The 17871-nt window shown below is 37.3% G+C and overlaps 1 protein-coding gene across 1 annotated transcript; it reads right to left on the reverse strand.

Moving 5' to 3' along the window:
* Positions 1-1208: 1208 nt before the first annotated feature.
* On the reverse strand, positions 1209-17672 carry igsf5a (immunoglobulin superfamily, member 5a). The gene is made up of 9 exons (XM_069716677.1): positions 17667-17672; positions 13813-13891; positions 9243-9557; positions 5802-6092; positions 3346-3465; positions 3177-3201; positions 2974-3062; positions 2144-2208; positions 1209-1316 (listed from the first exon to the last, which is right to left on the reverse strand). The coding sequence occupies exons 1-9, from the start codon at positions 17670-17672 to the stop codon at positions 1209-1211; spliced, it is 1098 nt and encodes a 365-aa protein (XP_069572778.1).
* Between the last annotated feature and the right edge of the window lie 199 nt (positions 17673-17871).

Raw genomic sequence — 17871 nt, forward strand, 5'->3', positions numbered from 1 at the left:
TTTTTTTCCTTTGTCCTCTCTCCGTGTACCTTTCCAGATATCTTTAGCTTCAGAGTTGCATGCTTCTGTTTCTGATTTACACCAAACCAGTGTAAATTGTTTGTTGTTTTACTATGCTGTGCTTTTCTCTCTCTGCTCTTCTCTAACCACATCTTGTCAAGGCAGATGGCCACCCACCTCTGAGCCTGGTCATGGAGGAGGTTTCTTCTTGTCAAAAGGGAGTTTTTTCTTCCCACTGTTGTCAACAGTGACAATGCTTGTGAAAAAAGGAGGGTAGACTGGACAGGTTTAGATGCCAACGCTCAGTTTACTTTAAATAGACAAACATACCTATTGAAATAAAGAAATAAAAAAGCTGTGAAGGGGACTTGTATCAGCGATGAGTGTAATGCATTGATGAGTGAGAAATGTATATACTCGTGCTGAAAGTAGAAGGAAAAAGTCAAAACAAACATACGATCTTTCCTGTTAAATCCTGTTAGTACTCTTACTGCAGCATTTTGAATTAACTGCAGGATCTTTAATAAGTAATTTGGACATCCTGACAACAAGAAAGTACAATAATCTAGCCTGGAAGTAACAAATGCATGTGGTCATAACAGATCATAACATTGGGTTTATTGACATGAGATATGAGAAAAATCCATCGAGTCTAAAAATGAACTGAAGGCAGCCCTGAGGCTGTCATTGTCCACATCAACATTAATGTTAAAGTCACCAACTATGATCACTTTATCAGGTGAGCGATAAACAACAACAAATAGAAGTGTTTTTTGTGTTTTCCAGTTCGGGTGTGAGAGACTAAGAGTAAGACAAATGAGTTATAACTAAGCTTAGTTCTTGGGTTGATTGATAAGCTGTAATGGAAGAATGTAGGTCCTCCTCTACAGAAATAATCTAGAGTAAATTCATGATATGTATACATATGTAGATAAACAAAATAAGTGTTGTATGAATATTAATTTCAATTACATAATGTCTCCATAAAACTATACATTATATAACATTTTCTGTATATTTCCAATGACTTTGAAAGATCAAATTCTGAATGGTGGCCTCAGCCGGCAGCTTTAATGTTACAATACATCATTCTCCACTCTGGGCAAATCCAGTCCTTCCTCCCACCTTTCTCCAGACTTTTGAAACCAAAGCAGCAAAACCTTAGGACGCCGTTTGTTCTAAGGTTCATAAACATCGCATCCTTGTCCTTATACAATGGTGACATGTCTGTGTTTCTTAAAGCCTGATTCACCCATAGAGTTGTTGGCATTATTGCAGAAATTTCCTGCCTGGTTACTGTTCACAACATCAGGCACCTAAAAATCCAAAGCAAAACAAAATTGACATTAACCATAATGTATATGTATATGTATTTGAGTAATATATTTGTTTGATCACTCACTACTTGGCTGATTGGTCAAGCAATGAGTCATAGATGACTCAACGTAATGACTTCGCATGGCTTGTAATTTCTTCATTTGATTTGTAATAACATACGTTAGGAGTAATGACATACGTAAAGTGTTAGCCCAAAACATAATTTACTGAGGATTATGTCTGGAGTTTGGCAATAACAATGCTACCAAAGTCAACTTCACCATTATTGTAGCACTAATCGAAAAGTTAGCAGCTCTGCACCATTGGTGTGTGAATGTGTGTGAATGTTTTCCTGATGGTGCACACCTTGCATGGCACCTCCATTTGTCTCTGCATCTGTGTGTGAATGGGTTTGTTTGAGAACGATAAATTCATAAAGCGCTATAAAAGTGCAGACCATTTATTAGGTAATCGCCTCAAGGCACCACCTCGACAGCCTGAAACAGGCTGCTATAAAGCCCCGGCAAAACCGTTGCTCGCCTCCCTGCTTCTCTCAGCTCAGGAATCGACACTTATAAGTGGATGCCCTTTTGAGATTCAAATAACAGTTTGTTTATTTGTCCCTGGTACCAGAGTGGTGCGCCGTGACTAGTAATCATTATTGATAATTGTATGAAAATTAATAATTGCCCTTGATAATTCTTAGTAATCGACTACTAACCAAACCTGCTCCCACTGGGGAAAAGCATTTCCAACCAAACATCATCTCCACCAGTGAGCATACCGCTCACCGAACGTAGCTAGATGAATAATATTCCAATCCTACCTCAAAAATATTGGGGCCATTTGCCTGGAAAAAGCCACTGTCAGTGAGTTCACTGGGAGTGACACCTGTGGACGAAGAAGAGACACGTGATTATCAATCGGGCAAAATGGGAAACTGCCAACGGGCCCTCAGAGATCCAGGTGCTCTCAAATTCCAGTCCGTTTTTGTTCTTTTTCAAAGTTTGATTCACTGCAGGGGAAGGAAAACAACCAATTTCTACATCAGAGACTGAACAAGCTAATCTTGGCCATGGAGTGTAGAGATGTTAGGACTTCACGGTATCTTAAATGGATTATGGGTGATTATGACCAAAACAGCATAAAGAGTCAGTTAAAGCTTGGGTGTGTAATGGATAAATTATCTTGACCTGGGCCCTGGATCCAAATATTGTTATTTTGACATTAAATGAATGCATTTTAAGTCAGTTTCATTTAACACATGCCATGAACAGCAAAGTGTGAATCTTTACGATTCAAAACACCTAATTTTATCCAAATAAAAGCACCAGCAAAAAATATGTTTTAATTAACATTAAATGTAATACAGAGCCAAGTTGAGGGGGGAAATGACATTAAACCGATGGCCTAATACATCATTACGACATGTGATCTATTTAGTAAAGATAAAAAAAAAAAAACATTCAAACTATTTCATAATAACATTACATTTCCATAATCACATCTACTTCAATATTTAAAAAACAAAAATGCTTCTTTGAATTATAATAAATTTTGAGGTCATTGGCCCTCAATAGCCTCAAGGCCCCTTGCATGTGCCCACATTAACCATACAGTAATCCATCTATGGTGTATGTTTGTGCTCAGTCTTACTTGTCTGACCCTCTGATGCTGCATTCACTTGACCCTGTCTCTGCCAAGTTGCATCGACTCCACTTAACTGGCTCTGTGTCCTCACCATCCTGTTAAAAAAACATATACAACCAATAATTTCACTGTCTGTAGAAACATGTAGTTAAGTGGATGTAAAATGAAGTAGTAACAACCAAATATTTAACATATGGGTGGTTTCTCACCTCATTTCATCTTGGTAGTTGGATTCTAGAGAAGATTTTAAATAACAAATGAGTGATTACTCTAGTTTTTAAGAACCAGTGAGTTCAACAATTTTTCTTGTTATCTTTGTGATTATGGACATGCAGAATGGTCTAAACTGAGTTAAAATCGCTATAATGATGGCTTTACTTTTTTCTTTCCTGCGTGTGTAGCAGAAGATGATCGCGAGGATAAGCAAAACCAGCAGAGCAGCACCTCCAAAGGACACAACCACAGCTATCAGCACTGTCCAGTCAGGAGGCTCAGGAACTGTTGCAGAGGGAAAGACCACAATTAAAAGTGAGAGACTCAAATACCTAAAAGCTCATAACTTTCAAATCAATAAAACCAAAGGAAAGAAAAGAGCAGCATTTTTATTCAAAAGTTATGGAAGACACTGCACAAATATTGAAAGCAAATGTTGCTCACACATTTCTATTTTCTGTAATATATTTTGTTTAGATATGAAATTTGTGTTGATGAATCAGTATGCTGTCGTTACAGCCTGAATAGAGGAGAGTGATTATCAACATCTTTTGTCCCACATAGGCCTACTGTACCTTACATGGTGTATACTGAGGTTTTCACTTTGCAGTCACAAAAGACAATAGTGCTGTTAAACCAGTCTAAAAATGTGATCCACAATAACCAGTAAGCAGTATGTCTCCCATCAAAACCCAAAACATGTTTCGTATGCACATTTTAAAGACATTTCACTTCCCTAGCAAGCTGTAGATTAAAGTAGCGCTCGCTTCCTGTTAGAAATTACACCTCTGAACTGTGTTCTCTCCATGTCTGTGTACAACTTTTGATCCTTCCTGTGCACATTTCTTTGATATCAACTTAGATATATATTAGAGGTATTAACAAAATCAATTATCCTACAACCCTTACCACAGGTAATTTATGTCATAATTAATATGGTATTTGCAAATATCTGTAAATATATACATTTATGTAAATATTTAAATTAAGACACTAATTGATGAGGATTAAAGGCCGTCAACTTAATGTTTAGCCTATTTAATACATTTAGTCAATGCATTGGTAAGTTAACAGTTTTCAGTATTGTTGTTTATTGAAGCCCTTTTGTAATGAATGCAGTTTTAATAAGGTGTGTTTTTACATTTTCTAAGACACCCGGGCATGAATCATGTGCGTGTACGAACAAATTCAGGTAAGAAAGTATTGATGAATCACAGATTTGTGCGTCAAACGTTCATATGCATGGTTAAAGCATTGATTAATGTTTCTCAACATAAAATTGCAAAAAGATTTAGGGAAAGAAAGAAAAAAAGAAATCTGTATGCAAGGGAAAAAAAAAATCCAAGAACCAATATTGGATGGCTGTGATCCTTTGGGCCTTAACGTGCATTAAAAACAGCCACAATTATGAAGTAGAAATCACTGCATTGGCTCAGATACACTTGAGAAAACCATTATCTATGAACACAGTTCATCGCAGCATCCAAAAATGCAGGTTTAAACCTGACCATACAAAGAAGAAACCATATATAAACGTGGTCCAGAAATGCAGCTGCAACCAAGCTTATTTAAGATGGACTGAGGAAAAGTGGAAAACTGACCTGTGGTCTAACAAATCAAAATGTGAAATTATTTTTGGAAATCATGGACGGATGATGGAATAGTCCTCCGGGCTAAAGAGGAGATGGACACCCTGTTCGTTATCAGTGCACAGTTGAATAGTCAGCATCCGGGATTGTATAGGGATGCATTAGTGCACATTGTATCGGTAGCTTACGCATCTGCAAAAGCACCGTTAATGCTGAATGATACATGGTTAACATGTTTTCTTGCTACATTAAATTGGAACTCTTGAGCTTGTGGTTACAACATTGGAAGTCTTGTGCACCTCATGCTTGGCGTTTAAGCGTTTAAGTTGTAAAAAGGCCGTTGCTAGGCAACATGGACGGCGTTGAAAAGCCACAGAGGCTTAACAATTTAGCGAGCTAACAGGGGGGAAACATTATGCAGGAAATGCAAAGGCACAGTGGGAAAAGATGAGAAGTTAGGGAGATCAACATTTTCCTCAGATGTAGGCTTTACATTCTCTCTCACTCTACATGACTAAAACAACAATATATTAGCTTAACATCCCCCCAAAAATATGAACTTTTATGGCCCCTGCCATTTCCATAAGCTCACGTAACTCACTAAATCTGGCTGCTTAGATTTTGTCCAAGTAATTGTGTCTCCGAAACCCTGCCTTAAACCTGATTTGGGGTTTTAGTTGACCTGTCTGTCCTCCTTGGAACGCTGCCTGCTCTGTCTCGACGTCATCTCTGTGATCACGGTTATCTGCAATGCCGATCTACAGTCACTCACCTCAGTTTCTCTGTGGGCTCCAGTCATCGTGGTCCGGCTACTCACCTCATATGCTCTGCCGGCTCTCAGCTACCTTTACCCGCCTACTCAATTTGTCTGCTCTACCGGCTTAGCCTCTGCAGCCTAATCTTCACCTCAAACACTTTCCTCCACTGCTCTGCCTGACTCAAGGCCCCAACTACCTCAACTACATCCTTTCAATAAATAATGTAATATTCGAGATGCAGAAAGTAGTACAAAATTGTGTCAGACTTTCTTACCAACCACCAAGAAGACAGAGCTGGATTGTGGTTTTTCTAGTGTCGGAATAGTTGCCAGACATGTGACTGTTGTCTTCCTGACTGCCTGGAACTGCAGGACACTGGTGGAGTTAAATGAATCCCCATCAGTCATGCTAGTGGTGTTGAACAGGCTGCTGTCAACAGCCTCACCATTTCGGGTCCAGGTGACAGTAGGTATGGGAAGCCAAGCAGTTGTTACACACTGGAACTCTACATGCTGGTCCTGCACCGCTGTCACATTCCCTCCCATGATGCTGACCACACCACTCTCTGAGAAATTAGGACATAGGCAAGGTTATGTCAGAAAAGCAATGTATTGGTTGTGTGTTCAAAATCGTATTTACGTCATAAACTCTCTGCACCTTAGAGCTCCATTGTTCTTTAAAACCATTAGACGTGACCCTTTGTTAGAATGAACATTGGCATTTCCTAAATGTTAAACAGTTTTTGCTGTTCAGTGTCTGTGTCACTAAATGATGTCACCTTTGCAGGACAGCAATCGGGTCCTAATCAATAGAATGAGATAGAGCTTCAACACCTCTTCAAAATGAATATGCATTCACAAGCAGACCCAAGCCCAGATGTTTCACAGTGAAATTACCATTAGAGAACAGGTAGGTTTAGCTGAGGTGAGGAAGTATATATATATATATACTGTTTTAGATTTACACTACACTGTCCTACTTTTACTACATTTATAAGCGAGCATTTGACAAACAATAAGCATTCCTGCATATTACATATTCATGACATTAGGATATGTCGTACATTTTTCAGTCCAACACATTTACAATTTTTCTGTTTAAAAGTTGACCGATCACAGAACACGAGTCAGCGTCTTATTAATGTGTTATTTTATAAAAGCAAATCTTTTTCCGAGTCATGTCTCTGTTTCTTTTCATTTCACTTAACTGTGTGCATAATTTGAGTAGAAGGGACGAGCCTGTATATCCTGTGGTGCCCTTCCCTTGATAGCATTGATAAAGTATCTGAACCATAGCAGGCCCTTAACAAACATGGCTCACTGGTTCATGCTTTTTGCTCTTCACAGAAAGTGCATTTTTAAACTGACAACCTTTTCAAGACTTGCATACGCATGGACTGAATTATGTGGTTGCAGGGTATTTAACAGATGTGGCTCTCTGAATGGCAACGTCTGTATACGTTGAGTCAGTCCATATCAATGGTGCCAACACAATGAATCTAAAAGACCTAAATGATCCCTGGATTAAAAGGGACAAAATATTCACTTATCTGGAGAAGTATTTCAACTGGATGGACTGTCCAGAAAATTAGCTCAACATTCTACTTATGTATATTTAATCCACAAAGATAATAGTATTATCACTCACCTCACAGGCAAACCTTAAAATGCTAACTAAGATGACAAACATTGTGATTATTTTACTTGCAAAAAATAAACAAAAAAATGTTAGCATTGTCATTGTGAGCATAGAATGCTAGATCAAAGCGCTGCTCTACCTAAATTCAGCTTTACAGAGTTTGGTTGTAGACTTGACTACGCTTCATCAGGAATGAATGAACTCAAAGAAGGACATCCACAGATATTGAAATGCTTAACAGTATTATATTATAAAAAGACATTGTGAAATTGAGAACTCAAAATTTCAAAGCAACAACTGAGTACAGTTTAAAGTTAACTTTAACTTAACTAACTTCCTTTAGCTTATTGTGTCAAACTTTCTCCCTCTTGGCACATTTTACTGTAACCCCTCAGCTGTCTCCACATGCCAAGGAACACAATTCCTCACAACAACCCATATGACTCATGCTCCTGTACAAGAAGCAAGCATGAAGTGTGTGAAAAAAAGAACTGTCTTCATTGTAGTTTGTGTCGTCTTAATTTTGATCAGAGAGTTCAGATTCCTGAAATACTGACATGGCCGTCATTGTACAATGTAATTTTTCTTCAGACAAGAAAAAAGGATTTCTGGGAAATTTTAAGTTTAATGCAATGCATGCTGGCAGGTGTATGCACCTTTTTTTTTAATGACATCATCTGAATCGACTGAAAACTTTGTTAACTGAACTCATTTTTTAAGCTTCGATAGAGATTTAAAAAAACTATTGAAAAATATATTAAATAAAATAAAAAATAATGTTTTACTGTACATACTCATTTTACAGTTCAAAAGATAAAGTAAACACTGGGGGAATTTTGTTCAAGCACTCAAGTTAATAGAATCTTTTCATTTGAGAAGTTATAAGAACTCAATAAATTTTATATAAATAAGAGACAAGCTTCATTTGTTGGCATATGTGCAATTTTTGCTTACAATGTTCACAATTTAATATAAGTTGCAGTTTTTATAGTGTAGCAGTGGGTCAACTAATTTTCTTGTTTTCCCACATCATTAGACCATATCATAAAGACAACTTCAGTGTCTACATGGCCACCCAACGACTGATAATAAAGTCCATTATGGATGAGTGTTGAAGGTGATGTTATGCAACTTGTATTATAAAATACAACAATTTTGAAACTAGCTATTTAAATAATTCTTTATCATTATTTTCATATCATACATGACTCACTTTGTCTTTCCAGCCATCTCACACATTATTAAAGACTATCCGATTTTAAAAGCCGAACAACAATCCAGATTGATGATGGGAAGAGTTGCTTCAGAGATTTTTTTCCAATGCTGTAAAAGGTTTTTATCTTGTTCACCTGTGTTCCTGTGTAATTTCTTTATCAGTGGTAAAGGCCCTGAAGGTTTTATAATGCTGTGTTAATTCGTTAACAACAGAAATTCCACTATTGCAGAGACATTTCTAATTATTTTTTCACTGTCAATTGAACTTTGAATCAGTTTTTTCCACACTAACACACAAATAGGCCTGCTTAAAGTGATCCCCTCATATTTCCGCAATTTGCTTCAGTATGTATATTAATTATTGTAGGCAAACAGAAATGAACAAAGATTATATATGTTCTTTGAATGAGATAATAAGTCTACCATTAACTATCTAATTTCATGTGCAAGGACCAATAAAATAATGTCCAAATTAGATTTGATTAGATTATTTTCTCCTATTTCATTCTGGTTTTAAAGCTATTTGTTCATCTTTTTCATCAGATATTCTTTGCCATTAGTTAATCAGAAGCTGCTGAGAAGACTAATTGAGCTCATTGCTTCCCTCCAGAGTGCATTGCAGTGACTATGCCTCCCTTGCAACTCAGCATTTCTATCTTGTGAGTGTAGAGATACTGAGAAGGAGAAATAATACTGGAGTGTCAGGATGAGGACATCACTGAAACCCTGGAACTTAGGGAATGTCTTTGGGTTTGTTGCCTTCAATTCAAACTGAGGGCAGAGGTAAAAAAAAAAAGATAAAAACAGCCTTCATCTCTCACAATACGAATGTATGGATAAGTATAGATGATAATAACCCCACCTTGTACGTGAAGCTGTGATGTCTTTTGTCCAAAGTTTCCCTGTATGCTGCAGGTGACCGGCCCGGACTCTCTGCGGGTGACATTATAGATGGTGAACTCCACACAGCTGGTGTCCTCACGGGAGCAGTATCTGGCAGAAAACTGCTCTGAGGATGGGATTATGCCACTGGTTGTAGAGACAGTGAGGACCAGAAGCTTTTGGACAGTCCAGGTCATGACCTGCCATTTTCCCGGCACGGTGGCGTTGAATTGGATATCGGAGCCTTGCAGCACTGTTGCATTTAACGGCTCCAGCTGGAACTGTCCCAACACCACTGGACATTAAAGAAACAATATGTCAGTATTTTGTAATTTACCATTTACCATTTTCACACATTTTATATGCAGCCGTCCAGATACCAGTCGAGCACTCGGACCCAGGAAGGAAGGGAGGAGAGGCTATAAAGGGAGACAGGAAGCTCACCTTGGCCTCTTTCTTGTACACCTGAGCTCAAGAGCTCAGCCTTCGTGGTGATTTTGGTAGGTTCCCTTTGTTTTAAATTGTTTGTTGAAAAACATGGTTTTACTAGATGCACTGTGCCTTTTAGCTTTTTAGACAAAATAAAAGATGTATTAATCAATTGTCTTTTTAACATATTAACTTGGCCTCTTTTTTATAAATAGTCTCCAGGCACCTGCATGCTCCCAACTGAGGGGAAGGGCTTTGTTTCAGGCCTGGAAGGTATTTTCTTTTGTTTGTAAAATGTGGTTGTAAAGTTTATTTTGTATATTAATTTGTTTGTTTGTTTCCTTAGTTCTTTTACCAGACACTTCTGAGAAGCCAGCCACTGTTTTTTCCCCCACCATTTGTTAGGTTTTAGTTGGTTTTTAAATACAAAATTGTTTGGGCCGTTTGTTGTTTCATTTTTGCCAGGGAGAACAAAATGGTGGCAGTCTTCATGCATGTTTTGTTTGAGTTCTTTTAAGTTTCAGCATATTGTAGTGCTGTGAAATAGTTTGTTTTAGCTCCAATTAGTTTGTTTTGCAGTGGTGTTTATTTGTTGTATACCTTACTTTCCACCAATCTCCCTGTCAGTGCAGTTTTGACTCGCATTCTTTATTTATTTGGTTGTTCATTTATGGTTAATTTGATTTTTTTTTTTTTGGTATTAAACAAGTTATTTCAACCTTTCCCTGTGTTTTAGTTGGATTATCCAGTCAACTGGAGATGTTTTATTTTTTTATAAAGTAATAAAGCTCACATCTTGGTCTAGATCAGTCTCGGTTCCAGTTTATTCTGGCCCCTCGATATTATCACCTGGTCACATATACAGAGATTTGTTGGGGTTTAAAGTGCATTGTGTGCAATGCACAGTTGGAGATTGTAGAATTTTGCTCAGTATTGCTGTTTAAATTTATCTTAACATCCAACTCTTAACTGTTTGTTTGTCCTTTTATTGTTGTAACTGATAGAACTGTCACGTAGCCTTTTCTTTCCAGTAATAACAACTTTGTAGAATGTTTTTAAAACTGCTGTTTGTAAAATATGAAAATTGTTGTCCCATTTGCAGCTGACTTTGGGCTCTGACTTTGTGATAAAAGTTTCTGACATTATATATTGTGTACGTAAATACGATTTTTTTTTTTTTTTTTAGTTTGATTATTTAGATTAATTAGTAATGCATGTTTCACTGAGCAAATGTCAAAAAGTGCTTGCTCATAATGTAAGAATGAAGCAAGTCACAGTTGTACTGAGGTGCTTGTCCATGTCCATGCAGGGCTCTCTATTGAGGGCTTTACCATGTAAAGAGGATATGATGGCAAGTTGTTTTGCTGGAGTTAAGAGCCTCTAGCAGGGTTCTGTATTAGCTATGACTTGACGAGGCAGATGAAACGGCAATTCCAGTTTTCTTGCCGGGATCATATAAAAGCGATTATAATCATGTATAACTTGGGTTGGGATACAACAAACCTACGTCTTGCAATTTTTCTTAAATCAAAGAAACGAAGAATCGAAGACTTTGTTGATTGAAGAATATATTCTGTATAGATACCCTCACAGAGTACTTCACTTGGAACACCATATTAATACAATGCAGGGCCTCCCTTATGCTCCGCAAACAGAATCAGTTCAGTTGTCATGTTGCAGTGCTGCCGTTACTTTTTTAATGATTAAATCATCTCTAAAGCGTATATCACAAGAGAGCCATTAAGAAAATGGAATAGTCAAATTTGTCATAATGACATTTAAAATAAATTAACTGATTAAATTGAAGCCTTGTTATGATCAACTACCATTTGCAGGTGCATCATTGTGGGGAGAAAAGTGGGACTGACTACCCAGGGCCCCAGTGGAGAGGGGCCCCTCGAAAAGCTCAGTGAAAAGTTTTTTCTTGTTTGCAAATTTTGATTTGTATTTGGTGTTATGCAAGAATTGTAATTGACAGAATAAACTAGTTGACAGACTGATAGGAATTTTTTTTTTTTAAAAAAGCAAGGCTTAAGTTTCTCTGAGGCTCTTCTCAGCCCTTACAATAGTTACAAAACGGTTTCCTACAAGGATTCATCTCTAAAGTGAAGTAATCCAGCATAGTGATGGGTAATGCTGGAGCTGAGGAAGGCATGTCTTTCCCCAAGAAAGGGAAACTGAAAAAAAATAAAAAAGAGAAGGTAGTTGAGCACAACTAAAACAGTTTAAGCTAATATCGGCTGTTGCTTAGATTGATGGCAGTCGGTCAGGAATCTATCTTGGAACATTTCTATGTCGTATAATAATTCATCAGAATCATAGCTACAATGTCATATGACGTATAGAATCTAGCAACATTATCTTGCAAAGGTAAACATCAGGAAACGCACAGCCCTGAGTTTCAGAAACAGCAGCAGTAGGTCTCTCATCATTCTACTGAGGATGTGAGACATGAGCTCTTGTTGTGGCAACTGAAATAAGTTTTAGCTGAGAGTAACAGACCAACACTAACACAGGAAGGTTTTATTCTATTTTGCTGGCAGTCATTGAATGATTTTGTCTTTTTGTTTCTAAAGCATGTGTGAAGTCTTATTCAGTTGTCTTTTATTATACAATAAGTTAGTATTCCCTCAATGTAGGGGTTAAAAAAAATTAAACTGTTTTTTTTTTTCCAGCTTCATCTCAGCTTGGACATGAGAAATAAACATGAAGAAAAATAATGTTCTATTTTAAGCAAATCTCCCCAGCAAAGTTCTTGTAGGCTACAGAAGGGAGAGATGAAATGTGCTCCCTGAAGCACACCACAGATTGTTATTATCCATACTTGTTTAAATGTGCTGTGAACAGTTTGTTGGTGACCCAATAGGCCTGTCCTGTCTACAGTTGTTGGCTAAAATAAAAAAAAAAAAGTAAAGATAGATTACTGAAGATACATGACAGACATGTATTAAGGAGAAGAGGGCCCACAGAAACTGTGCATGTATGATTTCGAATTAAAAGCCCTCTAGCATTTCATTAAACAGAAACTATTGATTTCCTAAAAAGGCTATTATTGTGAAGCATTTGCAGGAACGTGTTGTGACTGAAATTGGACAATGATACTTTATTAAATTAAAAAGATGGAAACATACATTATTGCCTATGTAATCTTGCCACCAATTGAACCGTGGTGGCTATGCCTTAGAAACAAGTCATATGTGCGCTCGTACACGTGAGCCACAGGTACTTCAACAAATAGCACTATACCCCTGACACATTTCTGCAGATCGCTGCGTCTCTTTAGTTCTACCATATCCTAAAGACGTTCAACTGGATTCACACCCGACGACTGGTAAGGTCGCTCGGATCATTTTCCCCCATTCAGATGTTTGATGTATACATCAACTGAAGCGCCTTACTGGTGTCTGCCTGATAATTGCATGAATACGTGTGCAGGTCTTCCCAATAAACTGGTCAGCGAGTGTGGAATGAATTGAATTTTTAAATTTTTGAGTTGAACTTCAACAGGCTACTATAGATTTTTTTTATGTAATAGGCAGAACGTTGCAGGTGTTGACATAAGTGCAAAGGAGGACAGTATTTGTACATCATACAACATCATGCAATGGTAAGAAAAGACTGAAACTCAGACATATTGGACTGATCCTTCACAAGTGGAGCATTAAAGTTGAGTTGGTAAAATGTGTTCTTGCTATTGGAAGAAAACTGTTGTATTTATCAGTCACCGGTGTTGGCATTGAGCTTTTTATGAAAATGAACAGTTTGATTTTAATTTCATTTATCTAATGTTTATAGCACATAAAAATCTGTCTGACCTGCTACACAGAAGGAGTTCGGGCACAGGAATGAACTGGAGGTCTTGGAAGCACCTCAAGCCTAATCATGCAATCACAGTAGCTACGCAGTAAAATGCAGAAGAGTACTTCAAGCATACAAACTTCCTTGGGTGGTGTATTTATAAGAAGAGTTATCAGTGCCATTTAAAAATAATTCACATTAGTACTATTTTAACAAAGTGTTTTGTCTTTTCTTTCTTTGTTATATTTCTATTAGGTTTATGCAATTATGTTACATTTCGGAATAAATCTTGCTAGTCATAAAAAATAAAAATATGTGCTGACCTCCACTTGCACATAGTAGTGAGGAGATGTGGAGGCTAGCCCATGATTTCCAGGAAACAGTCATGTCAGTGTTGTTTATCTGAAAGATGAAAGACAGACAGCTGAGATATAAAGAAAATAAAAAAAATTCTAAAGAAAATTGTTCGACAAATTTGTTTAATCTAGACAGACAACATTTTGTAGTTGTAGTGTCCAAAATAACTGTAAAGAAATATTTATGTGAATAGACTATTCATTCATATCATTAAAATGAGGAACGCTTATATTATCCCGTTTTATCCCTTCTGTTATTAATAGCACGGTTACTTCCTTACTGCAAAACTAAACTCTTTCAATATGTGCTCTCTTGAATTCGTACTTTGCTAGTGTTGATATCTACATAAATGACAAATTAAGCATCTCTGTGTCAACTCTGACATTGAAGACAATGACATAAAGCATCTCAGTCTCAACTTTCGCAATCATAGTTAAATATTCCCCTGAAGTAACAGCATCTTTAGTCAGAAAAAAACTTACTGCGTGATAGCTCCCGCTGTAGTGTGTTCAATGTCCCAACGCTTTATTTCCTGAATCAGCAGGTGAGCAGCAGGACTAAAGCGTTGGTTGTGAAAACGGCAACAGGGAGCAAAGTTCAGACTCTGTCAGTAAAACCCAACCCTTATCTGCTCAGCATACCTGTCAGTCACTAATAATGTCCCAGCAACTTTTACAAAGTACTTTACGAAAATATAGTTGAATTTATTTTCTTGTTTTGTATTTAGGGGTGTCTGCCTTGGTATGATCTCCAAAATACATAATTTAATTAACCCCTTATTTACTCATCCATAATACTGATCTAAGCACTGATCACGAACATAAATTGGAGATGGGGATGTCCAGGTCATCCTCTGAGCCAGCAGTAGTTTGATGAATGAAGGTGGGAAGTTTGCGTGCGAGCCAGAGTTCACACTCTTGCAGCCTGTTGACCTGTGATCAATTTAGATGGCTGTCAGTGGCATCACCATTACTAAGGTCATTAGAACTGTTTAGCATAACACTGGCTGCAGAGTTGACTGGAGAATATAGATGTGTCTGAAACGCTTTGCTTTGCAAGTTTGGCGGCAAAAAGCTCTTCTAAAAGCCACTGGCTGAGGTGTTTTTTTTCATGTTGACCACAAGAGGTCACTGTAGGATTATGTTCCTCTTACACAAAACTGTACAGTAGAAATGTAAATTTTTGATATGTCGGCATTATAGATGCACTTACATTTGGTTGCTACTAGCTTGTAAACTTGTGAACTCGTTCTTGTCAACAATTGCACTGTGACGTGAGTTCTATATAATTTATTGTGCAGGGGAATTTTTTTCACTAAGCAAAATAAGGTAGGCAATATCAAATTATGTACAAACAACATCAAACATAAATCAATTTGAATGCATTACACAAAGAAAGTATACATATATATATACATTACAATATCTGAAATTTGTCCCTGCAGTAATTACTAATTATTAACTGTGTTTATGTGCACACAGATCAAGAAAATAAAATATACTCATACAATATATAATAGTGAAATACTTATTTACTTAAGTACAAATACCGCTATATATATATATATATATTTATATACATGGTACGGACTTTTATTTTTGGCACCCTCGAGCATTTATTTGCCAATACTTCTGTTCTTTAACATCAAAAAGTTTGAATACAGGATTTTATATATATACGTATATTATATACAATTATTTATATACATATATACATTTTACTTTTACTGCAATTCAATTTTATTACTGGATCTTTATATTGAGGCAGTGACATGTAAGCTGTACTTCAGTGCAGTAGTTGGTTATTCTACATACATTTGAGTCATTTAATATTCTATGTTTTTTATGTAAAATATCACTAATAAATGTAGCTGTGACATAAAAGTAATGGAGTAAAATATGCACTATTTCCCTCTGAAATGTAATGGTAGTAAAATTATAATATTTTGTGCTACTTATATATTAAGGTCTTCAAAGCTGTACCCACTTGAGTAAATGTACTTAAAGAAGCTTAGCCTACTCTTCACCACTGACCGTGTGTGATTTGGATTCAGTAGCAAACTAAATTAATGCGTAATGTTGTGTCTCCAAAATATCTTCAGCACACACAGATCCTCACAAAACATCAAATGCTGTACATTCTAAATGTTGGAGCAGATAACATGACCAACAGCCTTTGGTATCTGTAAATGTAATTATTACGCTGTAGCTACACAAATTTTGTTTCCAATGTGAAACCTGGTTGAAAACAATAAAAAAAAAATAGTCTACTGAAGCTGGAGATCTAATTGTCAGTTAAAGCGTGTCAAACAGCCCCTTGATTAGCACATCTCCTATGATGTAGCTGGGAAGCTGGCAATGTGATCTGCCTCTCCACTGTTGTGGTTATAGGCTCCTCTGGCCCGCATTCACTGTTTTATGAGGGTAGCAGTATAGTATGAGCTGGAATGTCTCCAGACACAGCTGGTATTGTATAGGCAGAAGCAAGCAGACAACCATGAAAAACAGGAAGTAGATAGTGGGGGAGGGTCAGCAACAGCAGTCCTCTCATCCCCCTGCATGTGGCTTGCAATGGAAGTAATTCAGAGGCCCTCCTCGGCCACCAGGGCTGCTGTGTCAGGGATCATCAGTCATAATGTATCAAACACACGCATCAGCTGCTTATCCTAACCATCCTTTTCCTTCATGGTATTGTTTGCCACCACTGATTAGTTCCCTGTAATTGCCCCACTAATCTGCCAGAAGGTGATATGACCCCACAATATAATACTTTCCCAACAAAAAAGGCACAGCTTCAGAGCATGCATTATCACTACTGTGGGATTTGTTTTTGTTTTGTCAGCTGTTAGCTAATCAATGGTTAAAGCCGACTAAGGTTTATTGTTACTGAGCTTATTAGGCCACGTTGCCAGCCGCCACCCTCTCTCACATGTAAATGATTGTGTTGACGGCAGGTCATGGACACTCCCCTTCTTAGACTGGTATTCATTCCTTTGATTGCTAAATACAACAGACTATTTTATTTTTAGTAAATATATTTGTCATTTTTTCCACCGTTTCATAGTATTTTTCAGAGATTTTTTTCATATTCAGGATTTATTTTCAATTTAAATATCAAATATGATATACAAATCTAATTTTGTAGCAAAGGAATTAAGTATTGTTTTTATTGAAAAACAAACCAACCTCAGGTCATATTTTCCAGTAAAGAATTTTACTTTTACTTTTCACATACACTATCAAACATCTAATTAATAAAAGCTAACAACATAAAGGTTGCTGATGTTGAACTAGCTATTGTATGTGCTGTTTTGTGTGGAATCTATAGTGCCCATCCTTAATGTGAGTTCATGCTGTGAAGCCTAGTGGTGCTCAAACCCCTCTCACACAAAATGGTATAATCTGGCTTTACCCCGCTGCTCCATATGGTAAGGCTTCCATTCGCTGCATGGGAGAAATCTACTTAGTAAGAGGGAGAAGGAGAGACTCAGCTTTTCCTTCCGTCTAGCTGATCCATCCAGTCATCTCTGTCACCTGAGTACCTACCCGCTGCATATACTACACGCCTGGTTGTTTCACCGGGTGGCAGTAAAGAGGAATAAAAGTGTGCAAGTGCACTACATAACTGCTCTATCTCACCTGTTCTTACAAGACTTAGCCACCAACTTCTGACAGACATAGATACAGAGAGAGAGAGAGAGAGAGAGAGAGAGAGAGAGAGAGAGAGAGAGAGAGAGAGAGAGAGAGAGAGAGAGAGAGAGAGGAAAATTAATGAACAATTTGCCCTATGTCAAAGAGGCTTTGGATGAGGTCACCTTTACCTTCATCCCGTCACACTCCCTAAGGATTATACTACCGTCTGTGTTCCAGTTACCTCTTAGAGCTCTACATTGTTTGAATAAATTAAATTAACTATGTGTGGCTGACGAACAAAGGTCCGAGGAATTACTTTGCCTTACTCACTCTGTGAGTTAAAACAGTAGTTTTTCAAACATTTGCATGAACAGTCCCCTCCTCTGTGGCTCA

Source organism: Brachyistius frenatus, unplaced genomic scaffold (genome assembly GCF_029030835.1).
Source record: "Brachyistius frenatus isolate BFR_SWC_R1_liver_20210118 unplaced genomic scaffold, ASM2903083v1 Contig_161, whole genome shotgun sequence".
Classification (NCBI taxonomy): Eukaryota; Metazoa; Chordata; class Actinopteri; family Embiotocidae; genus Brachyistius; species Brachyistius frenatus.

Bases quoted from the DNA above. Each gene is read 5' to 3' on its own strand.
- igsf5a (XM_069716677.1), bottom strand. The intron at 6,093-9,242 runs GTGGGGTTATTA...CTAATTTCTCAG, and splicing joins ATCACAGCTTCACGTACAAG to AGAGTGGTGTGGTCAGCATC. The intron at 3,466-5,801 runs GTAAGAAAGTCT...CCTCTGCAACAG, and splicing joins CTCTGTCTTCTTGGTGGTTG to TTCCTGAGCCTCCTGACTGG.